General features: G+C 42.2%; 3 protein-coding genes across 13 annotated transcripts in view; 2 read left to right on the top strand and 1 right to left on the bottom strand.

Moving 5' to 3' along the window:
- The first annotated feature begins 347 nt into the window (after positions 1–347).
- Positions 348–2,929, top strand: cimap1b (ciliary microtubule associated protein 1B). The gene is made up of 7 exons (XM_028407479.1): positions 348–402; positions 1,788–1,901; positions 1,982–2,185; positions 2,256–2,357; positions 2,436–2,557; positions 2,623–2,763; positions 2,837–2,929. The coding sequence occupies exons 2-7, from the start codon at positions 1,790–1,792 to the stop codon at positions 2,927–2,929; spliced, it is 774 nt and encodes a 257-aa protein (XP_028263280.1). The 5' UTR covers positions 348–402; positions 1,788–1,789.
- Positions 2,930–3,383: 454 nt separating this feature from the next.
- Positions 3,384–7,131, top strand: rabl2 (RAB, member of RAS oncogene family-like 2). Of its 2 annotated transcripts, none has more exons than XM_028407481.1 (8): positions 3,384–3,989; positions 4,082–4,111; positions 4,342–4,421; positions 4,547–4,626; positions 4,857–4,968; positions 5,065–5,162; positions 5,262–5,345; positions 5,549–7,131. In XM_028407481.1, exons 2-8 carry the CDS (start codon positions 4,086–4,088, stop codon positions 5,627–5,629), a joined length of 561 nt encoding a protein of 186 aa, XP_028263282.1. In that variant the 5' UTR covers positions 3,384–3,989; positions 4,082–4,085; the 3' UTR covers positions 5,630–7,131. The 2 variants fall into 2 exon arrangements, with proteins under 2 accessions (XP_028263282.1, XP_028263281.1); XM_028407480.1 differs by having other exon boundaries at positions 3,384–4,003.
- Positions 7,132–7,261: 130 nt separating this feature from the next.
- The window catches only part of shank3a (SH3 and multiple ankyrin repeat domains 3a), a 151,601-nt gene continuing 133,284 nt past the window's right edge, over positions 7,262–25,578 (bottom strand). For 7 of the 10 annotated variants that reach the window (XR_003670876.1, XR_003670881.1, XR_003670874.1 and 4 more), the window contains 10 exons: positions 25,427–25,562; positions 22,022–22,102; positions 21,354–21,481; positions 21,085–21,190; positions 20,054–20,580; positions 17,834–19,965; positions 17,201–17,247; positions 14,120–14,171; positions 13,526–13,542; positions 11,906–12,042 (listed from right to left, as the gene is read on the bottom strand). Coding sequence is in view for 1 of the 10 variants with exons in the window: in XM_028407478.1 (XP_028263279.1) it covers positions 11,472–12,042; positions 17,834–19,965; positions 20,054–20,580; positions 21,085–21,190; positions 21,354–21,481; positions 22,022–22,102; positions 25,427–25,562 (3,681 nt within the window). In the remaining 9 variants the exon portion in view is untranslated. Of the gene's footprint in view, positions 12,043–13,525; positions 13,543–14,119; positions 14,172–17,200; positions 17,248–17,678; positions 17,724–17,833; positions 19,966–20,053; positions 20,581–21,084; positions 21,191–21,353; positions 21,482–22,021; positions 22,103–25,426; positions 25,563–25,578 lie in introns of all 10 variants that reach the window. The other 3 variants (XR_003670879.1, XR_003670880.1, XM_028407478.1) reach the window with 3 other exon arrangements.

The raw sequence follows: 25,578 nt of genomic DNA, 5'->3' as shown, positions 1-25,578 counted from the left end.
GACCTGCACCCCTGCTTTAGAATAATTGTGTAAAGTAATAAGTTTGTGTTTATAATAGGATGATTCATTCCTCATCATGTGACATAAGCAACAGTTTAAATTACAGTGTAAGATGGGTGCACATAGCACAGTGGGGCACTTTGCCAAATTCATATAACGTTATACAAACAGTGTAACCTCATAAATAGCTTAACACACAACACTTAATGCCTGTCGTTGTGTTACTTTACAGTTTACATACAAAATCATAGTCATGTGACATGTGACTGTCAAAGAGTCATTTCCATGGCGACGTTGTCATAGTGAAGGTGACAAACAAAATCTGTGTTTACTGCACATGCAGGGGAGATAAAGCCTGAAACAGATACTCATTGGAGGATCTCATTAGGATTTTTGTACACGGTAAAAATCACCTATTTACTTAATTTACACCAGAAAGTGATGCTATCTGTCATATTTTGCATAATGTTTTGATATATGTAGACTGGTGCTAGTGTAATTTAACTTTACCCATAATCTATCTGGCAGGTCTAGGTTTTATTTGATGGTCAGAGTAAAGTTAGTCAGGTGTTTTATTTAAATCACTAACAAGGAAAGATATGAGAAGGTAATTATCAAGACAGCCCAACATATTTTTAGGGCTGTAATCTCCCGGTCGACTGGTCGATTTATTGGTCGACACGTTCTGGCTCGACCAAAATTCTGATTGGTCGACTTTTTGTAGCGTTAATTTTATCAGGAGGAATGTACCAAGTGCTAATGGGGGTATTTTCGGCGCACCCGTTTCACAGGTAACAGTCGATCCTTGAACTTTGTTTTCACTATTTTGGTTTAGTCCTAACCATAGATTGAAGCGTACCCGGCCCGGCGGTTTGCTGAATATTTATTTAGTTTTGACCGTGTCATTTAAGTCAGTCCTCCTCTACCATGTCAGAGACATCTGCAGTGTGGCAGCGTTTCATGGAAATAGACAACGAAAGAAAGTTTGCATCCTGAAGTTCCCCTCACGGATCCATAAAGTGTCTGTCTGTCACAGCTCGACTACAAACAGGCTGCCCCGTCCGTTTTAAGAATATGAACATTGACGTATTTCAATGTTTTCGTCTAATAAATGGTTTTATAACTGTAGGCGCTCGCAGCAGCGGCAGCATGCTTCAGACATACCCAGACCATGCTGGATGTTAAGCCATCATCCAAGCGTCATTCAGCGAAGCTGCGCTCCTGTGTTCAGTGTCGCTCTGTGCGCAGGACATGTGCAGAGCGACATGAGTGTCTGTAAATATTCTAACATGACATAAACAATTGTGCTGATATCACTAGATGAGGGTATATTTTTCAGAAATCTGTGATATTGCGCAGATGCACGTGATTAAAAACGCTGTCAGAGCCGACAGACAGACTCGAGTGTGTGATTAATTTCAGCGCAAAGTAACCAGGTCAAAAAGATGTAATAATAGGCAAATAAATTACTAGTCTTTGTAGTGTTTATGTTACTTAATTTGTTAAACTTTATTGCTTCAAATTCCCCACCGTAGTGAGGAAGCAGAGGAGCGACACACACACACACACGCACACAGGTAGTCGCTTTTTAGTCAAAACTTGAGGGTTTCAGTCGACCAAGACTTTCTTTGGTGATTGCAGCCCTATTCACCAGTCAGACTTGTTTATAGCATTTACATATGTATAACAGTCATTGTGTGACTAGTATGTAGGTGATCTATCTATCTATCTATCTATCTATCTATCTATCTATCTATCTATCTATCTATCTATCTATCTATTCAAAGTAATGACAAGTGCTGACCCTTGGGTTGGGAGCTGGAGGCCCCACAAACCTAGAGGGCCGATAGCTGCCCTCTATGGAAGCCCTGGACCCAAGTATGCACTGCCTGCACTTACTGGTAAGACGTCATTATGCTTATGATGATGATGATTATTATGGCGTGTAACATGATCTGGGTCTCTTTGCTCCTTGAAAAAGGTATGTCCAAACATGATCCTACCAAATATAAAGCACCAACGTTCAGCTTCGGGACACGTTCTGAGACTTCCGCAGCAAACTGCTCACCGGGACCAAGATATCTGATCCCCTCTAATATCACCAGAGTGGGCCGAGGTGGCACTCCTGCATTCTCACTCCATAGCCGTCCTAAAGAGCTAGATGTGTTTCTGGCTCCCGGACCAGGTAGAACTCACAACATACTCAGACACAAGCTGTCAGACGTGTATGTCTGCAACTTTCTTTGGTGTTTCAGGCCACTACACCCCAGAGCGTTCAGAAAAGTCTGTCTTCCACTCTCCTCCTGCCTTTTCTCTTCGTGGGAGGAGCAAAGATGGCCGTATCAACCAAATACCAGGTAACAATTGCTCTCTTTTGAAGTTATGCTGTAACGTTTCAAGGAGCCAAGTGTTTGTACCTGTTGTATCTACTGCAGGCCCAGCTGAGTACAGTCTGCCACCTCTGCTGGGGCCCAAAACTGTGACCATGTCTTCGGCTCCCACATACTCCCTCTATGGCCGCAGCAAAGTTGGAAACTTCCATGAAGACCTGAAGAAGGTACACCTGATCAAAAACATAGAAGTCATGGTTTACTGTTTTTTAAACGTTTGTTTTCTCTCCAGACTCCTGGTCCTGCTGCCTATAAAACAGTGAACCCATACATTTACGCTAAGAAACCTCCACAGTTCAGCATGACAGGCCGCAACTTCACTCCTGTAGAAGCCACAAAGAAACCAGGACCTGGAGCACATTATCCTGAACAGGTTAGAAACCCTCCTATTTCACCACAAAGGCAAAGCCAACATTAGCTTACACTTGCATTTTTTTCCCCTATAGGTGACCTTCACCAGGAAGAAAGCTCCAAGTTTTTCCTTTGGACTGCGTCATTCTGAATACATGTTACCTCTCAATGTAGAAGTTACTGACTAATGCCACATTTACACAAATTCCAGCATTAAATAAACGATCAAAAGCGCAGGACGTATGAGTTTTATTGCTTCATGATATAGATTATTTTGTGTTTACTTGTTCCTTTGTCATGTGTTTGACATGTTAAATGTAAATTACACCACATTACATAACTGGAAAATGTACATTATGTCGCTTTCAAATCGGTTGGAGAAGGCAGACCAGCGAATCAGAGCAATGGTTTGAGAACGTGGAAGTGACGTGAGGGCAAGGGTATATACACAATTGTTTACAATACTCTCAAAACTGACTGCCACACATGTAGGAAAAGCATCACAGCTAAGCAGCAGCAGCTAAGTATTTTGTGGAATATATTTAAAAAAAATAATAAACAATGACCTCATTATTTCCCTTCCACGTTTTTTTTTAATCAGGCACCTGCAAGAACAGCATAATACAAAACCCAGAGGTCCTGCAGGCGTCCCCGTTGCATAGAAACGAATATTGTCGCCGTGTACCAACAAACTTACGTATGCCTCGAGAAATGGAAACTCGAGAAAAGAAAGTGAACTCGTTTAACTCATTTTTGTGCTGTAGAAGTATCACATACACAGGGCAATCGGGACTATTTAAGTGAGATTAACAATTGGAATTTAAGCTAACTCTGTTAGCTAATGGTAACTAGCGGTCGTGTCCTCCTTCTGTTGTTCGGCGTGTTCTCTGAAACTAACGCTGCAGTACCCAGCAGAACGCTACAGACAATCAAATTCAATCATTTACAGCCTTTCTAATGTCGTCTTTACCCTTTGTTAATATGACCTAATGAAGTAAGCGATATAAAGCCGAACTATACGATGCTAACCGATGGCAAGCTAGCTAACATTCGCTGTCAATAACCGTCCAGCGTAAGCTCCCGTACAAAGGCGAGCTTAACCAGACTGTATTCAGGGGTTTATAGAAACGACTAAAATAGTTAAAAGTAGGGGAAATGGCCGCTGACGTCGGTGACATCTCTGAAATGAATCAAAAGAAATACGATGCAGAAGAACATGTGAAGATAATCTGTCTTGGAGATAGTGCTGTGGGTAAATCTAAGTGAGTATTACATTTAATACTAATTATGTGTTTAACTTTTGCTCACATTGTATGTTGACTGTTTCTTTTCTCTCTTAGGTTGATGGAGAGGTTTCTCTTGGACGAATAGTATCCTTTTGCAGCTTTAGAAATTAAGATTAAATGGCATCTGAATCAATCATTCTTATAATCCATGTTACCTGTTCTTTATTTATTTGTTGTTTGTTTGTAAGGTCAGGCATACCTTCAAGGTTAAATGTCTGGGTTTCTATGAAGAGCCTGGAGACAATTCTGATTGGAAAAAAAAGATGCTACACAAATAAAATTGAATTAAATTGAATCCTTAATTGTTCTTGTAGTCGACCCCAACAGTTGTCAACATATGCGTTGACTCTGTACAAACACACAGCCTCTGTAGGAAACAAGACGGTAACAGTTGGTAAATATTGCATATTTGCTTTTGTTTAGCTCTCACAGGAAATCATTTTACCAAGAGAAAAGTCGTCTGATATTAACAATCAGACCTGATACTGCCTCTACATTATGTTTTTTTTTTCTCCACAGATTTCTGGGACACTGCAGGTCAGGAAAGGTTTCAGAGCATGCATCCCTCATACTATCACAAAGCTCACGCCTGCATCATGGTATGACACATTTCACCCCTTTTCAGTCCTTTCAGGTTTTTTTTTTTGATGTTGCAGTGCCTTGTTGAAAACCTGTCTCTGTCCTTGTTGCATGCAGTTAAAAAGATGCTGGATAAAAATGCTTTGTGGACAATCAGGCGGCAGTTGAAATGCACGTTTTGAACTGCAGAGTTGCTACAATGTCAACAAAAAAAGCTGAACAGTTTTGTAATTTTCCTTCCTTCGCTCAGGTGTTTGATGTCCAAAGAAAGATCACGTATAAGAATTTAGCCACCTGGTACAAGGAGCTAAGAGAGTACAGACCAGAGATACCCTGTTGTGTGGTTGCTAACAAAATTGACGGTGAGTGTAGTTTTTCATGCTGCATATCACGCTCACAAAGTTGGCTTTATTTTTCGAATGTGAACATGTGTGTGTGTTTTTTTTTCACACCTGCAGCTGACATGAAGGTGACACAGAGAAGCTTTAACTTTGGGAAGAAGCAGGGGCTCCCATTTTACTTTGTGTCAGCAGCTGATGGGACCAACGTTGTTAAGGTTTGTTCTCCTAGTCATATAACAAACAAATTCATATAACAAAACAAGTCAGTCTCATAAACCTTCCTCACCACTCTGTGACTGTAACTATCACATCAGATGTTCAGAGAGATGATCAAGAGAGCAGTGGACTACAAGCAAAACCCAAGTGACTTTATGGATGAAGTGATGCAAGAATTAGAGGTAAACCTTAAAGCATTGTCTAAAAGTATATGTAACTGCATAGAAGGAATGGTTTTATTGTGCACTTGGAAAATGTGATTGGAAAAGTTATTACCCTAAAAGTAGGCTCTTGCTCTGGCATTACTAATCTTTTTGTTGCTGCATTTTAATGGTTAAATAGTAAATGTGTATGGTGATGTCCGTCTGTGACACTCCTCCCACAGAACATTGACCTGGAAAACAAAGAAGATAACTCAGATGCAGAGGAGGATGGACTGAAAGCAGAAAGTCCAGAGGTGCTTTGAAAGACTTTCCATAAATATATCCTCCTCTTAGTCATCTCTGTGACTGCACCCATCAACGGGCACATTGTTTTTCCTTGTAATTGTGAGTCATAAATTATTGGTTTGTAACTCTACTGCTGGAGGATGGCAGACGGTGTTTTACTCAGAGTTTAAATCACTGCTCTATATCTGTCCAGTGACATTAGCAGGGAACTAAACCCGGTGGAATCATTAGCATCATCAATCATTAGCTGCTTCTTGTTTTGAACAACTTCTACTGTTAGAATGGTAGAAAGGAACATCTGCTTTAATGTGGAAAAATATTACTTGTGTCCCATGGTAACAATGTGAAGCAATGAAAACAAACTGGCACAGAACAAAGAGAACGTGTGATTATCAACTGTTTTTGCTGCTGTTCTCGATGTTTGTGTGTTTGTTGGCAGTGGTGAGCTGCATCTGTTGGCTGATTATTCTTTTTTTATGTCGCATTAATTTTATAATGTAATTTTCTTTCTTTTTTTATTAGCGCATCATAAATGAAAACTTAATGTACCATGTTATGAAAATGATATCATGTGATCCAGCAGAAGAAACCAGCGCACTAATGTTTGGTTTCTGTGTGTTTGAATGAGAGTCTTATCCAGTAGGTGCAGGTCAGCATGTTGGTTTGTAGAGGCTGACTGGAGTGCTGACATGGAACAGTGGTGAACAGGATCAGCAGCAAGTCATATTTTAGTACCTAAACAGAGACCGACCCACTTGCATAAAATCAATTTCAGGTGATCACGTTTAGAACATTACCATTGTTTTTACCAGCATCTACTTTGAATCAGTTGTGTATCTAGAATCTGGTTGCAGGTGGCTAAGCAGTTTTTGGGTGTACTTTGAGGCCCCCCTCTCAGCTGGGTCTGTCCTAATCTATCTTCAGTGGTAGATGCCCAAGAGGCATCCTGAACCACCTCAATATAGTCTTTTAATGGGAAAGAGCAGCCCCTGAAAAATCACTGCCTTAATGTGGTGGAAGGATTTGACAACAGAAAACCAAACAGCAGCTGCAGTTCATGACCCACACAGTAACTCAAACAACACAAAGGCCTCTCAAGTGAGTCTTGGTGTCATTGGAAAAGGCTGTCTGATGGGTGGTGGCATACAGCTTAGTGACTATTCTTTTAGTCCCTTTAGTTGTTAGTAGGTCTTTAGAATATGTTAATATCAGATCATTGTGTGGCCTCTGTCTGGCTCTCCAAACTGGGGGTGCACTGACCTGACTATAGATAGGTACGTACTTCAAATAAATCACATGATCCCTTTACTTTCTGGAATTTACAAGATACAGCTACCAGTCTATATACATGTTCTATACAAGTTTATATCATTTCTCTTATACTAATGTGAAGGTTTCAGTCTTGCAGTGTGCTTATTGACAGATTTGATGAGTATTTGTACACTCATTCATTGTTACTGTAGAACTTAAGTTGCTTCTTTATGATGATTATGTTGAATTACAAACATGTTTATATTTATGTTTTGTGTTTTATTTATGGCTTATGAAGCACACTGGGATATTTGTACTAACAAGATGCACTAAAGCAGGAAAGAGAAACAAAAACAAGACACACTTCATGTTTTAATTATAAATTTATTACATAATATAACAAACATATATCTCTGAGGTGGAGATATCCTGGGCAACATCTCAGATCTTGCCTCAGACTTTACTATCGCCCTTACACCGTTTGCATGAGGAATACTAGGTAGCTTCTGGTTTAATTGAATTTGAATAAAATATTAGGAGGGGTGGGAGGAAGGGAGGGGGGGGGGGGATTCTAAGAGCGTGGACAGGAGGTCTTAGGTGAATCGTTGGATTGGATGCTGAGAAGGGGAAGTTTACCTGTGAGACAAGGCTGAGGCGTTGCAGTGATACGTCCACCGTTCTAAACTTCACAGTGCAAACAAGGAGAAAACCAACAATGAAAGAAAACCCCCTTTGATGATAAGAACACTGGTTCCCCAGTGGGTTTTTAAAAAGGTCACACTGCTCCCCCCCCCCCCCCCCCCCACGCTATGTAGATTGTGCTTTGTTGATTAAAAAAATAAGACAAAGATAACGCCTTTTCTCACTGAACCTATTTGACCAAATGATGTGTAGGTCTGTTACACATGACTAGTTTTGCATCTGTGTTTGTAGTAAACTTACATGACAATCCGACCGGGTTTTCACTACACTACAGTATTGATTCTTCTAAGCAGGCCAGCCTGTGTCTAAGTTCAGACTGTACACAACCATCTCTCAAGTGTGTTTAGATGGGAACAGTAACCTTCATCACAGTCAAATCAAGCAATTGTGTTACCATGTCTCAAAATTTAAACAGAAATGTTAATGCAACTAGATATACACAGGCTATATATATGTATATGAAGTAATATAAATGTAGCCTGCTTCTTTACAAAATCATAACAATGAGTACTTCCACCTGCAGGAAAGTACAGAAGGAATCTAACAAATGTTTGTTGTTCTCAAGATTTCCAGGAGATGGCACCATATTATTGTATTATATACTATAACAGCTCAAGAATGCTGTAACTAAGATAGTTCTAAAGCAAAGATAAATATACAGTTTAAAAGTTTTCTTTTTGGCACATTTTTCCTTTGTGTTGTTTGTCCCTCACTGGATCACCTCATATAGCATATCCAAAAACTCAGAAATTGAAGGTCTGAAAAAGGAAAGAGGAGTGCTGCCCGACAGAGTGTGGGGTACGGAGCGCAAAATGTCATCTGGGAATGGGTGTACAAAACAGTGACACTGTATAAGCTGCACCTACACAGTTACAAGGTGAGCTGAACTGCAATATAAAATGTGACAGTGTTCTGATCAATACCGCATGGTGATCTCTCTCTCTCTCTCTCTCTCCGTCTCTCTGCCTGTCTCTTCCTCTTTGGGCAGAAGACATCACTCAATACAAAACAAGAATGCAGAACAATGATTTTGAAGATGAATGTTTGTGTGCATTTTTCTGTTTGTGTGTGTGTATGTTTTGTGAGTGTGTGTGTGTGTGTGTGTGCGTGTTTGTCTGACACAGCCACTGCCGGCAATCTCTGATGGTAATACAGTAAGGCTATAGTGGACTAACTCCGGAGACGTAAACCCTACACACTCTCTCACCGTCACATGCATTCTCCAAAACAATTACACACATACACACACAATGGGGACATATACACACATACACAGACACAGACACAATGGGGACATTTACATACATACACAGCCATACACACACACACACACACACACGTTGAAGAGGAACGACCACACAAGAGAGATTCTGGAAAATCCAGATGCACACGTGCGCTTGGACGATGGGTGGCTTTTATGTTAGCACCTTGTCACCTTGTTTTGTGCAAATCATCCCCTAGTTCATAGTTCAGAGTTCAAAAGTTCAAGAGTTCATAGAAAGAATAAAATCTGCTCACCTTTTCCACAGGTGGTTAACTATGCATATATGCCAAACATTCATATATAGATCTATATACTTTTTGTTTTTCAAAAATTTATATGAAATCTATCATATATACATTGCTTGTGATTTTTTTTTAAAAAAAGCAAATATTTGTAGTTCATTTTTTTTTTACAAGTGTAACTATGTTTAGAACTGACAGGATAGTTTTTCTTTCTTTTCTTTTTTTCCCCCGTCAAAATTCAAATGACTGAAAATATTAAGTATCATGTTCCACACGCTACAAAATCTACCCACAGTGTCCGAGGGTAACAAATCAACAATGAACAGAAAAGAACTTTAACAACACAATGAGACTGAGGACATAACACTGGAGGTCAAAGTAAAATCAGTGAGGTCACAGTGAGGCAGTGAGTGCTATTCCTATAATCCAAAACTGCTAGCAAAAAAAAAAAAAAAAAAAAAAGAAAAAGATGCACACAACTTTTCACCAAGTAAATTTGTCCTGGCATTCTGACTGGATGCTGCTGATGTGCAGAGGTTTTTAGTAATAGACATTTCCTGGCATCCTGTCAGAGAAAAGTTCTGTTAAAAATGCTTTGTACTTTGAATAAAACTCACTGTTTCTCACTGCCAGCAGAAGCTACTCATGAGTACAATTGTAGATTTATATTATTAAAGGAAAAGTCAGTTTTGTTTGTTTTGTTCTTTTACAACCTGGGTCTTATTTTTCTGGCTGCCACCTTTAATGATAATATTTTACTCAGTAAGACAATAGTGAAGATAGACACAGCCAGGTTGTAAAATACTGAAATTTTGTCAAGACCATCCAGAGACCTACCCATCCCCACAGCCTGCCACACATTTCATGTGTCAGAGATGCAGACATCCAGATTACATTAAACCTAATTTGCCTACAGATTTCAGATTCCTCTAATCTGGTTTGTTACGATGAAAAACCTTCCAGTGTTTCCTGTCTGAGAAACATCTTCAGGGGTCACAGGGATGGAAATTAGAAAAGCTCTCTAACATGTGTCAGACTGTGTTTAATTGTCCTCAAACATCTTGTATTAAAACATCCTACAACTTCCTCATGTGGGTGCCCCAAACTTCCATCCCTGAGTGATAGACAGGCACGAGTCTACAAGTTATTGTGGACAGACGGAACGACAACAGTGACTTTTTGCAGCCGTGGTGGTGGGGATAGGAGTCTGCTGGGGTCTCAGCCTCACATTACGGGATGCCCTTTAGTATGAAGGAAGACCGTAAGAAAATAAAAACAAACGACAAACTCTCCGCTCAAAAAAACATGATGCAACTTGTCATGCTACGGTTCAAAAAAGGGTGACCATAAGGAAAGTTGTTTACTATGACAAAAATTTCATTTCTGTATCTATATACTTTTTTCTTTCAAATATATATCTATATCTATAGATATATAGATATATATATATATGTATGTATATAATTGGTAGAAATGAGTAAACTATTGGTGAAATAATTTTAAGTATTCTCTCTGCTTTTTATACTAAAAACCAAAAACAGGCGCAGATTAATTTATTACATTTCCTTTTTGCAACATTGTCTTTTCTTCTGAAAGCTATATTTAGATACATATATATATTATATTATATTATATAATACCTATATATAATATTCCCTTTGGAAAACCAAAAAAATTGATTATGAAAAAAGCCACGAGTGTTGGTTAAACATTCTCCAAATATAATAGATAGCACAGTCTGGGTACCAAGGCAGAGGGGCTGTTCTCCTGTGGTTTACTTTGTGGAGCTCCACCTCTGGGCTCTAAAGTCTTCAGTTTAAAAACAGCAGGTATACAGCAGACACACCTTTTCAGAGCTGTGTCAGCACTATGTCCATAGCACTGTGTTCATCTCTGTATAAATAATTTTGAAAGGCAACTGAGCTTTTCTGTTTGGAACGCAATATCTCTTCCTCCTCCTCCTCCTCCTCCTTTACTTGAACTGCAAAAGGCTTACATAGGCCTAATGGATGGGCGGGTGGTAGAGGTAGAGAGGAGAGGAGGGAACAGTGAGAGAGAAAGTGTGGGTGTTGCTAAGGAAACAACTGAACCTTTCACAAATCAAATGTTTTAATTGGAGCTCATGCGATTCTTTGCTGCAAAGAACGACCAGATATTATTTTGAGCTCTGATCTAATTGGCTGCAGGCAAAGAGGTGTGCAGACACTAAGGGCCGAATAGAGGGGGACAAATGTATTGATTCCTCCTCTTCAGTGCAGTGCTAAGTGCAGGGTGTTAATGCAAAGTGTTCACAGGTGATGCTGAATGTAAAAAGCAGCCAGAGTAAAGGAGGAGCCGCTCCTCTCGTTTCTCTCTTTGCTGTCAGCTGTCTCCATCTGTCGCTGGGGCTCAGGGCAGGGGTCACCTCTCCAGCAGCTGTTTAAGTGCACGCTCAATGTTCATGCGGTGTCCGACTCGGGTCACTCCCAGCTCTGCAAAGTCATCCTTGGTTAGAGCTGGGAGGTGCGAGCCTTCGATCTCATGTTCCTGAAACCCTGCTCTGTGCTCTCCAAGATTGATGCTCTCCAGCCAGTCTCCAACATCATACTTGTTCCAAAGGTGGAGAGGTTTTTGGTGGAAGGGCCGGAGGGCTAAAAGTGGTGAGCCTAGCCCAGGGGAGTGAGAGGGTGATGGGGATGGGGAGCGAGAGCGGGAACGGGCGCTAGAGCTCCTCATTACAAAGCGAACCTCTTTAGGCTCCTGGGGGAGGCTGAGGCTGGAGGATTTGAGTATGGTTTGTGGTGGTGTAGTCGGTGAGGTCGGTAGGCCGAAGCCTGAGAATCGTCCAAGGGGGTCACCCCGATCAGGTGAGCCTGAACCTGGGCTAGGGGTGCGTCGCGTGACGGGGTAACGGCTGCCAGGGCGGATGGTGAACGTGGTTCCATAACTTCTCTGAGAAATAGTGTGGAGCTCGCCTAGGCTGCTGAAAAGTCTGGTGGAGACAAAGACAGAGAGGTTTTTAGTAAGCTAAGAAAGAAGAGAAGAAGAAATAGACCGAGATTTGGGTTATACACAGTACATAAGCTGCTGTTAGTGAGGGATACAGGTTAATGGCTGTTAAAAAGATCAGACTAGTCTCACAGTAGAGCCACATTAAACAGCAAGCTGAGCTCATTGATATCAACATGTTTCATATATTATACAACTTTACCACTTGCAGTTTTGTGAGTTATACATACAGGCTGTTTGAATCTATTTCCACATCATCCTGATATTACAGAAGTCTCTATAAGCAATTAAAATATAAGCTACAATCGGTTAGATAATCTAAATATAACAATTAGAAAGGGAACTGCTGCCAGCAGCCTGTTGCTTGTGCCCGCTCACTGTGTATGTGAGTGAGTATCTGAAAATCAAGGCCTACACTGATGTGCTGAACCATGTTTTGCACAACATGTGCAGAATAGGGCAACTTAGAAGCCAGTATCAGCTGAGTGTTAGTACAATGACAATAAAGCTGCATTGAACATTCTAAAGCAAACAACTGCAGATTAAGACAATATTTGATGATTGAGGCGCTCTGGAGAGAGTATTTAATATCCTTTAAGCAGAAATCACTCCATAGGCTGTTAAAGGCGACAACAACACAAAGTGATTAAAACACAATATACACATTTCTGCAAATCCATTCAATTAGAAATATTTAAGTCATGAAGTGGTTAGGTGGGTAAGAAGTGACCCACAAATGCAAGAACTAGCTCAGAATTACATAGAATCTGTAGATTTAAATCACAAGCATTAACATGAAAGAGCTGAATTCATATTTTAATATGGACCAAAGAATGTACATGCAAACACTCACCTACATTCAGGCACAGATTAGATTAAAAGACTAAACGTTTGTTTTGTGATTTTCAGCTTGTGTTGCAACTAGTAATTCTTCTCATTCAAGAAAAATTACATCCAGTAAATGTGCCTTTGTATGACCGCAATAAGATAAGATAATCCTTTATTAGTCCCCCAAAGGAGGAATTCACAATGGTGGAACATTTTAGCTGGTTTTAAAGGCCATGTTGGGACACAGGTTACTCCAGTTTTTTTCACAGTTCCAGTAAATGATATTTTTCCTGCACCTTCAGTAAGAGATTATCAATTAATATTCTACTGATCTAAAGGAGGAGAGGATGGCCAGGAAGAGGGTTTGATTTAAAGTCAAAGCTAAAGTGAGTGTTTGGTCAATCTTGGTGCAAGCAAGTGGAAGCAGAAAGGCCTAAATGCATCAAGTTATTGTTCTGGTGTCTGTTTAATTCATGCATGTGTCTCATATAAGGGGTTTCCATCTACTCCATGTGAACCTGTGGGTGCGTTTTGGACTAAAGAGTGTGATGGAAGTAGCTGCAGCACACAGGCTGAAAAAAAAAATGATGAAACTATAAGGAGCCGACGGATATGAGATGAGCTCCATGCGCACTTACACAGTCGTCCTGCCCTCCTGGGCGCACAGTCAGTTCAAGACCAATCAGATCAGAGCAGCAGGGCGGAGCATGCAAGGTGAGCAGAGAGAGAGCAATGGGAGAGAATGTTAGCATCACTCCATGAGAAGCAGCCTGCCAACCAGACTTTTAGTCTTCCTCAGCCGACTCTGCTGCCCTTGACATGGTTCATGTGTAGAGTATGACTACAGGTATGTTTATATGGAGATGTGTCTGGTGCATGTGTGTATGTGTGTGTGTGTGCATGGGCTTGCGTTGCTGACATGTCAGCATGACAAAGACAGCCGAGCAGGTTTCTGCACTGAAAAGTCTGACCAGCAGGCTACATGAGAGAGAAATGAGCACACTTTTCACATATCAAACACTGCACAAAGAAAAACAAAGAAACAAATAAAAGGGAGGCACATGTCTCTTGACTTTTGAAATTAATGAAATGACGGGGACCAACAGAACCTCTATTCTTGCACATATACTTGTATATGTATAATGAAAGTGCTAAATATTGATTATTGTTTGTGATTTTCTATAAAAGGGATACATGTTTGTTGCTGTTTTAGTGTGCTTAAAGAAACCTACAGTGTCCAATAAGCATGACAGTCAGGGACCATGGCCATCCTCAACACAAACACTGAAAAACAAAACAAAGTTATGCCATTTACATAAACAACGAAGAACAGAAAAACTAAAGTACCCATGTGAAATAAAAATAAGAACCACAGGTTTATAAACCACCCAAAGCTATGACACACAGCATGTGAATAAGGTGAGAGACAAGAGAGATAAAATACAGCAGTGTGGCATTTGAAGGGGTTTTAATGTGGATGGGGTAAGTGATGGGGGAACATTACAATTAAGAGTGCTGGAGTGTCAGTGCTATATGTAAAATGCAGAGAGGTGAGAAGAAACATAAGCACAGACGCAGAAAAAGAGGGAGAGAGAGATAATGGTGTGCATGATAATCTTTGGCACAGCTGAGAGCAATCATCTGTCAGGATGGAGATGGTGAGGAAGTCTTTGATCATATGACCTCAGGAAAGTGAGCCCACATGATGTCATGACTGCCCTGTCCATCCACAGATGTTGTAGTGCACATCAATGATCAATATCTGAATCTGGTCAAGTGATGACTGATAAACCATATTTTGTTTACCGCCACCATGGTAATGAGTTGTCTATTGGTTCAGTGAGCGTTCCAACACTAACTATTATCATAGCTAGTTACTTTTAGAGTAGCTTTTCATAATACATGTCAATGCTACATTTACAGGTGAATACTGCTTCCACAAACAGCGGAAAGAAAGAGGAGCATCTGAGACAATTAAGGCAAATAAATCTCCTTTTGTGCCAGTACTGTTTATACAGGTCAAAGATGTTCCTTCATTTTTTTGAGATATCATTTATCTTTCAGGAAAATGATATGGAAACACACGTGGCACATGACTGCTGAGGTTATGGTCAGCTGTGAAGACTGAAAGAGTCTATCATGACTGCCTCTCAATACAATACTGTCTGTTCTTCTAATCTGCAGCGAACAATGATGAAAACAAATTCCTCCATACTTGTAGTTCACAAGAATACAGTTCAGGATAAAAGCAGAAGAAAGGAGAAGAAAGAAGACAGGAGAGCACGAGAAGAACTATGCAATCAACTGAACTGCTTCAAGAGTGATTACAAAAACCTGAGCTCTTTGAGACTCGGGCTTTTAGGGAAAGTCTGGTATTTATGAACCTGAATGAACCACATTTCCCATAAACCTTTCAGTCTAACTGATTAAGAGTGACAGAAATGTTTGGAATTGGGTCAGACACAACCACCACACACATATGGGGCATTTGTCTGCAGTGCCCCATATGTGCTTGTTTTTTTGAGCTATAGGTGTGAAACAACATACGGAGAGGACTACTACAGAGACAGACAAGGATATATCAGAAGTCTCTCTGAAGTGTTAGGGGAGGTGAGGTATTGCAGGAAGACAGCAGTGTAAATGTGAGCGACAGTTGGTATTACATGTCCCACACAATGTTCACAGAATAACCTTTGGGGGATTAGGACAGTTGTACTACAAATATGGTCCACATGCTTTTTTTGTCTTTGCAGTGACAGTTTTCATCAGTGCTACTGTCAGCCAAGAAGTGATTTAGGGCAGAAAACAGCAGAAACACCTGCTGCAGGAGGAAGGCTAATGCAATTAGCTCAAGATTTCAGTAAACATTACTGTGTAGCTGGATAAACAGCAAAACAAGCATGTTTAGTCCACTACCAGATAACTGTATGTGTGTGTTGCCAGTCTGTTCTGTTCACTATCAAGGACTTCCAAACATTTTTCTCCCAATTATTCAGTAGCTGTCTCCATACAGGGACATCTTTTGAAGGACTTGGTCCATGCAGTTCAGTCCAACCACAAAGATCATAACAATAAAATTACATGGTCATGTCTAAAGGGGGTTGCTTGTATATCATCACAGGCTGCTCCTGTTGCTTGCAACACTGACTGAACTGCAAGTGAATTCTGTCTAAAAAAGAATCCAAACATTACTGGGATGCAATAAACCTGGCCCTACATTGAGCTGTAAGGAATCCACCCTTTGCATTCTTTCGCATTTGTTGGCTGCATTTGACAAAATGGATTCAAAGAAGGCGGCCCCTCAACTGAGACACACCTTTAGACTCAAAGACCTGCTAGTTACAACTAAGTTACAACTCAGCAGGCAACCAAAAAAGAAAACATTTGTCCTTTAAAAAACATAATTCTCAGCCTGCCAAAACAAAACAAAAAACACACCAAAGCTGATGCAGGTTATTGTCCAGCTCTGTGCCGCATCCCGAGGATAGGATTCCGCCCATTTATTAGACTTTATGCAACACTTTTTTTTTTTTTACAAAGTTCAAGACTTTTATAATCTTGCAATTAACAAGGCTGTTATTGACATGATCCTGATTGAATGCTTTTAACATGGCACACCATTATAGATTAGTCATGTTCAAATGCTTATGAGAATACATCCTTAAATCTTTGAGGTTATCACTGATGCCTTTAGGATGGGGAATTGTGATAAGAAGGAAACGGTAGTTTCTGGTCTTATCAAATTTGTATCAGTGATGACTGCAAAGTGCCGTGGATAAGAGGATGTATTATTTATTATTTGAACAAGGACTCTGGGGGCTGCTCGAGGAAATGCTAGAGGGATAGCTGCTAGTAGGGTCATAGGTTAGAAGAGAGTGTGTAAGAGATGAGGGAAGGCTCACAGGAAGTACATGCCTAGAAGCCCTGTTACCTTGTTTGCACCAAGAGATAATCTACTACACACACACACACACAAATGAAAAATTACATAACTAACGTATTGACTACCACTGTCTACTACAACAACATAAAATATTTAAGACTAGACCAAGGAGCAGGAGTAACTATGGAAACAAGGAGCAGCGCCATAAATCATAATACTAATGTATACAGAAAACACAGTACTATAGCAATATTGTATCTTCAGCCAATCTTTCTAAAATATGATGTAAGTAGCAGAGGAGATATCACATGATGCAAACAAGGTAACATAAAACAAATGAAACAAAATGTATAAAAAGTCTGTTCTCTTTCAAAGGGCTTAGTTTATAGGTTTGTTATGAAAAGTATATATTAAAAAAGTGTTGGTTTACCCTAGTGTCTATAACCTTAAGGTTTACTGTCTTCGGTGTCCTCACATCTGTAGAAATATAGAGGATTGCATTGTACTTTCAGGTATGGTGTAAAAATGAAATCCACAGATAACAAACAACACAAACACAGTAAGTCTGACAGCCCAGCACATTTCTGCATGTGAAACCTCTTTTTCTATGCCTCATGAGTCTTTGTCTTAATGATGTTGAAACATATCGTATGGCCCACAAGATAGGTACAGCATATGTTAACTGTGTTATTACTCTGACACTGATGCCAACAATGCTGGTGACCTGTGATCTCATTACCACTTACCATCACAGTAGAGTGGGTTAAACATAGCTTCATTTACACCATTATAATAAGAATATATTCATGCACAACTGAAACAAAGATGCTTTTTGTTGTTGTTGTTTTGCAGTAGATATGCTGGAAATATAAAATGTTGATAAACAAGATAAAAAAAAAATAATGAACCTTTCTAGCAGTGGCTAGGCATTTAAATTTCTTTGGGTCTTGGGTCTAAAAAAGAAAAATATACAAACATAACTTGAATTAAACCTTTATTAAAATCTTCGTTCTGTCACACAATGTTTGATGAAGTTTTAAATTTCTTTTAAACATTTTCTTACCTGGCACCTGCCACAGGAGACTTCCTTCCTGGGTCAAGTGATGCTCCCAGAGGCTCCTCTCCCAGTGACCTTGTGTCTTTATTTAGCTGCTGTAGTCGTGAACTTAGCTCTCCCATAACTGATGGTTTTGTTCCCTCATCTGCACCCAGCCCCAGTCCAAGCCCACCAAGATTGCCCAAACTCCCAATACCAAGCCCCACCCCAGGCCCACGGGGCTCCACTGGGTCCCCCCACAGCTTGGACCTCCGCTGGAAGAGGTAACGGGGCTTGGTGGGGGCAAGACCAGTCACTGAGGCTGAACCACCTGAGGGGAGCCCAGCTCCTCCAGCTGCAGCAGCAGCCAGGGCAGCAGCCTGTTGCTGTGATAGCAGCTCGCTGTCAGAGCTCTGCTTAAGCAGAGGGTCCCTGAAGGTGACAGAGCCTTTACTGCCTCCTATCTGGGACTTGAGTCGGGGCTTAGGAGGCACTGGCGGCTTGTCGAGCACAAAAGTCTGCCCGTCGGCATAGGAGGTGTGCGTGGTGTGTGTGTCAGCAGGCTCGCCGCTTTCTGAGGACAAAGTGGACATGCTGGAAACCGTGGAGACGGTGCTGGTGGTCTCGAGATGGTGGTCTCGCTCTCTCTCGCTAGAACTGCGTGTGTCAGCCTCCTCCACGCCTGAGTCAGCCGCAGAGCCAGACTCACCCACCGGTGGGGGCTCCAGAGGGTCAGAGGGCTTCCCTGAGACAGCTGCTGCACTGGGTGGAGGTGGGGGCTGAGGAGGCTGAGGCTGGGTGGGGGTCACAGTTGGAGTTGTTGGTGTTGAGGGAGTTTGGGGTGTTGGCGTTGGAGGGGTAATGGGCAAGGTGGCAAGTTTTGTTGGAGACACTGGCGCCCCTTGTCCCTGCGCCAGCAGCCCATTTGCAAACTCATCTGGTGGCGGAACAACTCCAATTTTTCGTAGCTCCTCTCTTGTCTCCTCATCACTGGAGGATAACATGGCAGGGGGTAGGGTCACTGTGTATGGATCTACATCCTCCTCTGAGCTTCCCTGAGCCAGACTCTTCTCTTGGGCTGGACTGGCAGGACGCTGAGTTTGAGGTAGGGCCTGGGGTTGGGGCTGGGCCTGGAGCTGGATCTGGGCCTGGGGCTGGGAGACAGTGGGACTGGGGGATTTAGCCCGCGGACTTGGTGATTTGCTGGGCTCTATGGATGCAGGGGAAGGTGTCTGTTCTAATTCTGAACCCACCCCAACAGCCTGACCATTACTGGTAGCATGGACCATGATAAGCCCTGCTGTCTTCTGCTGTGATGTGTCCATAATACTAATCAGCATGCTTTTCTTATCCTCTAGTCTTTTCTCCTCCTTTCTCTCCTCTATTCTGGCCTCCATCTCTTGCCGGAATGATACAGGTGATGGTGATGCAGCCCATTGTGGTTTGGTAGGCTGGGGAACTAAAATTGATGCTGGGGAGGATCCAACTCCATACCCTGCTGCCTTGGCGCTTTTAGGTGAAAAAGGTGGAGATGTGGGTGCCCCTTCCCCATGTGGAGCATCTTTGGTCTGAGTGTCACTAAATATTACACCCAGGCCTGCTCGCTCTTGTTTAGTCCGAGGCTCTGGGCTGCTTGTAGGGGACTGGGAGGTCAGCGCCCTCTCCCTTGCGGCCAGCGCAAGAGCCAGGGGAGAATTGGGATCCAGGGGCTTTCCTGTAAGTGGATGGATAAAGGTGGTCCCACTAGGTGAGGGGCTCAGAGCCAAGGCAGGGGGAGGTAGCTGTCCCAGCTCTCGGGTCAGCATTCGTTCATCGATGGAGTGAGACTGCGTCAGAGAGGGGGAATCGGAGCTGGTGGTAGATGCCCCCTCCATGGTCCCAACAGAAAGGAAGACAGTGGATTTCCTCCGTTCTTCTAGGCGACGCTCACGATCTTTCACTGCTCCGGCAATGGCAGCAGCAAAGGGCCCTTTACCCTGAAACATCATCTCTCCTTGGGCACGCATACGCTCTCGCTCAGCCATCAGCTGCTGCTGGTAGTAGTCTGCGCGGCTGGTGTGTGTGTGCCCATGAGCATGTGGGTGTCGTCCTGAGGGTGAGCTTTCTCGCGAGTGGGCAGCAGCTAAGGCCAAACAAGCTTTTTCTTGTGCATCTTCCACCTGCAGTAGACAGATAAAACAAACAATTACAAACAACAAACAAGTCGGACAATTTTAGCATTAAAGACATCTGTGACATGCAACATACTTGTAGCTGTTTCACCAGGGGACTTTTCTTCCTTTGGGGCTTGGTGGGTGTGTACAGTCCAATACTAAACTGACCCACATTAGCATAAGGGTTGTCAATGACCCGGCCCTTCCTTTTGATTCGCTCAGGTGGAGTAGCAGCAGAAGGACGGGGTATTTCTGTGGGTTCCACAGGTAGATGGGAAGAGTCCTGCAGGATGATCATGGAGCGGGCTTTCTTCTGCCTCTCGATGTGGGTGGCCTGCCGCTGAGCGGCCTCATAAGGCAGATCCAAGGAGGAGGGCTTGAAACTGGAACGTCCTCCAGGCTCGTGGCCTTGACTCTGAGTCCTTGATGGGGGAGGAGGAGGGCAGAAAGCTGGGGGAGGGCCGGTGTCTAGGTAGTAGGGAGGTGGAGGAGGTGCTGTTTGTGGAGGTGGAGGTATTGGACGAGGCTGTGAGTGGTCTCGTAAGCTGTCTGTCATAGAGGAACTGCGTGGAAATCGATGCTCATCTGCGAGGGCAGACAGCCGATCCTCCTCTGTGGCACCTGGCGAGGGAGGAAACAGCATGAATAGAATAAAAAAGGAAGTCACTTACTGCTCACTGTCTCAAATACAGCCATACAATAATGGAATTTAAACTTTTTTGACATTTAATTCTAAATGACTTTAATGAATATGCTTTAAAAAAGAACACGTTTAATGTAACTACAAAGGTTTCACAATAATTTAGGTTTTGTCAAAAGGTTGATGAAGATTCTCAGTCATCCAGGTTCTTTTCATTCTGAAATTTGAAGCAAGGCAACTGCACTCATCTGAGCAGCTCTAACAGTTAGAACTGATGAAGCTGCTTGGATGAGCAGTGAAACGTCTTCAAGAAAATTCTACAGGTCCAGTTGCCTTGCTTCAACCTTCTGAAAGTTGTGTCAAAAGGTTCAAAATTGCTCCATCTTCATCATTGTCCAAAATCTGATTCTTCAAAACAGGCTGAAGTCTTATACTCCTTATTGTATGATAACACCATCATTCACCAGGAGAGCTGAGTGTTTTACCAAAAGACTTGGTCCTGGACATCCCCTTCGTTAGTGGTATGTGACCTCTCTCAATCCCTGGGTGAAGCTCTCCATGTAGAGTCATCCCTTGTCTCTCAAACAGTGACTGCAACACAAAACACAGAATTATCTGTATTATTAAAGACATCTTTAAAACACATACATCAGTGTGTGTGTAGTGTTGTGTCATGAAGTTCCAGGTCTTATGGCATATACTGTCTTATAAGCATACTGCTTATGCTGTCTGTGGTGTGTGAATGTGCACTCACACTGATCTCTGCTGGTGTTATTCTCCTGCTGGTAGGCCGTTGTTTGACAGTGGCTGCTCTGTAATCTGCCTCCGAGGGCTGAGAACGCAACATAGACTCCTGGGATGCCAACATCTCATCTAGTCTCTCTGTTGAAGAGGAAATGAGCCAGAACTAAATACTGGGACATAAGACAACAGAAAATGTTGTCTTCATTTCTGACATTGATAGCACTGGGGAGGAGGTACATCTCTAAAATGTACAGCTGCTATACACGTAGAATACAGTATGAGGTCATGCACTATGGTGTATCACTACACTGTCTCTTGTGGAGCACTACTAAAAGTTAAAAGGAACAAAGAGAGGAAAAAAAGAGTGGAGAAAGTGAGTCCTCATTTGAGGTGACCCCCTGCTGTTCTATTCAACTGATACATAAGTAATAAATCATCTTCATGACAGAGAGGTATCAATTTCTTGCCTCAGACTCACCTCCTCTTCTCCTCCGAGCAGAAGCTTGGTGGGAAAAAGATAGCGTTCAGAGGACGGAAAATGACAAGAACAAGCCAACAGAAGTGACTATTCTAAAAGTTAGGAGACACACTGAAGTTTAATGACAAAGCGAAAGCAGAAATATGACAAAAAAGGAAGAAAAGAGTGTCGAGGTTGCATGCCAGCTCTTTGGCACTCACCCAGCTCCTCCAGTTCAGCAGTCATGGACTTTGAGCGCAGTGTCAGGGTGGTGCTGGGAGCTCTTTTGGGTGGTGGGGGAGCTGTGGAGACATGGCATGGTGTTGAGGATGAAGTTGAGGGGGATGAAAATCCTTTGGCTTTGCGGCTCAGTGCCCTCCTGGCATCCCCCAGACGGCCAGCCCATCCCATCTTCACGGCTTTGATTTGGTTAAATTCAGAAGAACTGGACGCCTCACACTTAGCCAGAACCTTGTTCAGGCTTTGATTGGAGCCCAGCTTCTTCATGTTTTTTTCACTGTTGGTCTGTTAAATCTGTCAGTCTGTCTTACATTCAGTTTCTTAGTCTTTGTGCTGCAGAAATTCTTCTCTGCTGAGGTGCCCGTTGGCAATGAACATATTGTTCAATCCTTTCTGTAACATCCCTAGCTTTCTGAATCCTCCCATTTAACACAGAACAGCAGAATCTGTCTGCTACAACAGGCAGAATGAGTAACATGTGAGTGGAAAGGAGAGGAAGAAAGTCATCCATCTTACTTTTAATATGCTGCCTGGAATTTAGCATATGTGCATTAGAAAAACAGACTCAGACTCAGACACACATACATATATTCCCACTGAGAAAACTCCTTGAGAGGGAACATAATGATATGTGGGCTGACAGATGAAGAGATGTAAATTCAACACCTAAGGAAAATGATGCGGCAGACTTTATTCCCCAAAGCTGACGGGAGCCTCCCAGATCCTACTATGCACATAACCATCCCAGTCAAACAAAGCAGCAAATCATTACCTGCCAAATGTTAGCTTTAAAAACAACCTGCAGAGATTAACAAAAGCCATTCAATAAACACTGCAAACTGAAATGAACATATTTAAGCATGGTAAATCTGCAGTATGCCATGCAGTCAGACAGTGACGGTAAAAACCAGTCTCTACATGCTCGCCAAGTTTTCTAACAATACCCCTCAATAGAACTAGATCAGCTCAGTCTCTCCGAAATCGGCCAGCCAACAGTCAATGCACCACTGTAGAGCGATACATCTCCAAATCCCACAGATGCTCTAATGCCTTCCTACAGCAAAACTACCATGCTGTCGTCAGCAGCTGCAGATCTAGCGTACGCTGCCATCCTGGGTCCTGTCCATATCAAATATCTTCATTTCCTCACCAGCCTGCACATTCTGCTACAGGAGGAGGATGGAGAAGGAGAGTGGAACAGAGACAGACTCAGAGGGAGAGAGAGTTGCAGTTGCTTCTGTAATGTAATGCTTAATTCAAACATGCAGTGTAGTCACCATGGCAACGGTGGCAGTAGTGAGGCCACACATGGTGCAGAGAGTGTGTTTTCGCTTGCGAGTCTGTGTGTGTGTCAGCATGTGCCTGTGTTTTTGTGTAAAGGTGAACCGCAATATGCAGAGTCTCACCGGAGAAGACGGAGAGGGTGTTCAGCTCAGAAACAAAGACATTTAGAAGTTTGAAGCAAAAGCGAAGCATTTCATTCTCTCTGTCTCTCTCAGCCCTAAAGCAGTAGATCCATCTAGGCTATGGGTGTTTGCACAGTCTGTGTCTCATCTCTTCAATCTGTCTGCCCACATTTTTTTCAATTTACACTACAGGAAGTGCTTACTTTACAATCTGCCTCAAATTTTCACCTATCAACAAAATATCTCTAAATTTGAGAAGCCTAATCATGCAACCAGCTAGCCTAGCTCCAGCAACCAGCTAGCATGGCTCTGTCAAATGGTAACAAAATCCACCCAGCCAAGTGTAAAAATGACTATTTTGCCCTTTACACAGACTTATATGGCACATCACTGCGTGGTTGGAACCAGTAAGTGAGAGCAGTGACCCAGCAACTGTGGTATTTAGTTGGTTCCAAAAGGGAGTGCAGCACATGATCTCTACAAAAAGGCAGACTTGTTCTTGTATGAATTAAGTAACTCCCAATAACAGGTAAATTTGTGAGTTTAACAGACAAATGCACAGAGTCATGGTGGGTGTTTTTTCCAGTATTTGTGCCACACTATATACACTCTTTATATTAAACATCTAGAAATGAGAAAGGTATTCTTAACTTTTATCATAGCTATGCTGATACAGGCCTACGCTGTTGGGGGACACAAACATTATCCACTCCCCCTCAGCCCCTCTTACCTCTCCTCTTTTCTCATCAGCCTGATACATACTAATGATTCATGTCATTACCTGTTTTTGCCATAGTTTTGTGTTTTTATCTGCCTCCCTCTCTCTCTGCTTATTGGCTGCACCAGTCTCTGTTGTTCATCTTTGTTTGGACTATTATTATTTATTAACTGATGATACATAGAGCCACTATAAGATAAACACAATGGTTTTAGCTTGCTTGACAACATCAAAAACCTGTCATGTTTGTTCCTCTCTCTCTCTCCTTCATCCTCTCTGTCCTGTCTCCCTCTTCTTCTCCTCCTCTACCCGGCTGACTATCAGCAGGATGGTTCTCTCTTATGAGCCGGGTCCTGCTCAAGGTTTCTTCCTGTTAAAAGGGAGTTTTTCCTTGCCACTGTTGCTCATAACGAGGTTCACGCTCTGGGTATCTGTAAAGCGCCTTGAGACAATTCTGATTGTAAAAAGCACTATATAAAATTCAATTGATCTTGTCATCTAACCTAATAAGCATCTTTTCCAAACTCTTAAATGTCTGCTTTAATTAAATTATGCAAACAGAAGTAAATCTGCCAAGAACAGCATGATTCAAAGTTCAAAAGGTCAAAAGCATGAGGAATGATACATAGACACTATTTGTGAGAGACAGAGGGGGAGAGAGAGAGAGATTGAAAGACCATAAAGTCCTGAGTAGTAGGATTTATTTGACACAGTAGTGTTCCAAACTAGGTCAAACTCATTCATCACTGTCCCTGTATCTCAATAATCTGAAGGGTTGCACACACACGCACGCACGCACGCACGCACGCACGCACGCACGCACGCACGCGCGCGCACGTCGTATAGGCACAACTGCAGTGTACACAGTCCTGAGGTCATTGAGCCAGGGCTGTGTGGGAGCTGAGTAATGGCCATTTGTGGTTGACATGGAAACTACATAAATTCACAGCAAGAAAACGTAGTAGAAATCACCTAGACAACTGAAACACTTACACAAAGTAACTTCCGCTGTACTAACCACATATAATGTCTCTGTTTTAGACATGCTATGAGGTGTTTCATGACCTCTATATTAGAGGTCACGACACACTAATTACTCAATTCAATGCTGCATACTTAGTGCTCCTAATAAAAGTCCTAACACAAAGCATATACTATGTCACATTCCACACTATGTGGACAAAAGCAATCTTTTTCACATAGAACATAATTATTACATTTTGTCAAATTATTACAGGGCACAGTGAGGATTTTATCTTTACCTTTTTTGCGAACGACTTCCTCAGACTCAGGTTTCCGAGTGACAGAAACCACTTTCATCAGCAGCCTATTGCCTCCTTGCCGGATCAGGGACACCACTTGCTTATGGCCTACCTTCACCACATTCACCCCATTTACCTAAGAGAAACACACA

The sequence above is a fragment of the Parambassis ranga genome, chromosome 6 (genome assembly GCF_900634625.1).
Source record: "Parambassis ranga chromosome 6, fParRan2.1, whole genome shotgun sequence".
NCBI lineage: Eukaryota > Metazoa > Chordata > Actinopteri > Ambassidae > Parambassis > Parambassis ranga.
The sequence above is the reverse complement of the archived record's forward strand: the minus strand, read 5'-3'. Positions and strand labels throughout refer to the sequence as shown.

What these genes read in the sequence shown, in the direction of transcription:
- cimap1b (XM_028407479.1), top strand. Translation starts at nt 1,790, where the DNA reads ATGACAAGTGCTGACCCTTGGGTTGGGAGCTGGAGGCCCCACAAACCT. An exon ending in TGCACTGCCTGCACTTACTG is followed by an intron (nt 1,902 to 1,981) that starts GTAAGACGTCAT and finishes TCCTTGAAAAAG; the next exon opens with GTATGTCCAAACATGATCCT. An exon ending in GAGCACATTATCCTGAACAG is followed by an intron (nt 2,764 to 2,836) that starts GTTAGAAACCCT and finishes TTTCCCCTATAG; the next exon opens with GTGACCTTCACCAGGAAGAA.
- rabl2 (XM_028407480.1), top strand. Translation starts at nt 3,897, where the DNA reads ATGGCCGCTGACGTCGGTGACATCTCTGAAATGAATCAAAAGAAATAC. An exon ending in AGGTTTCTCTTGGACGAATA is followed by an intron (nt 4,112 to 4,341) that starts GTATCCTTTTGC and finishes TTGTTCTTGTAG; the next exon opens with TCGACCCCAACAGTTGTCAA. An exon ending in AAGCTCACGCCTGCATCATG is followed by an intron (nt 4,627 to 4,856) that starts GTATGACACATT and finishes TCCTTCGCTCAG; the next exon opens with GTGTTTGATGTCCAAAGAAA.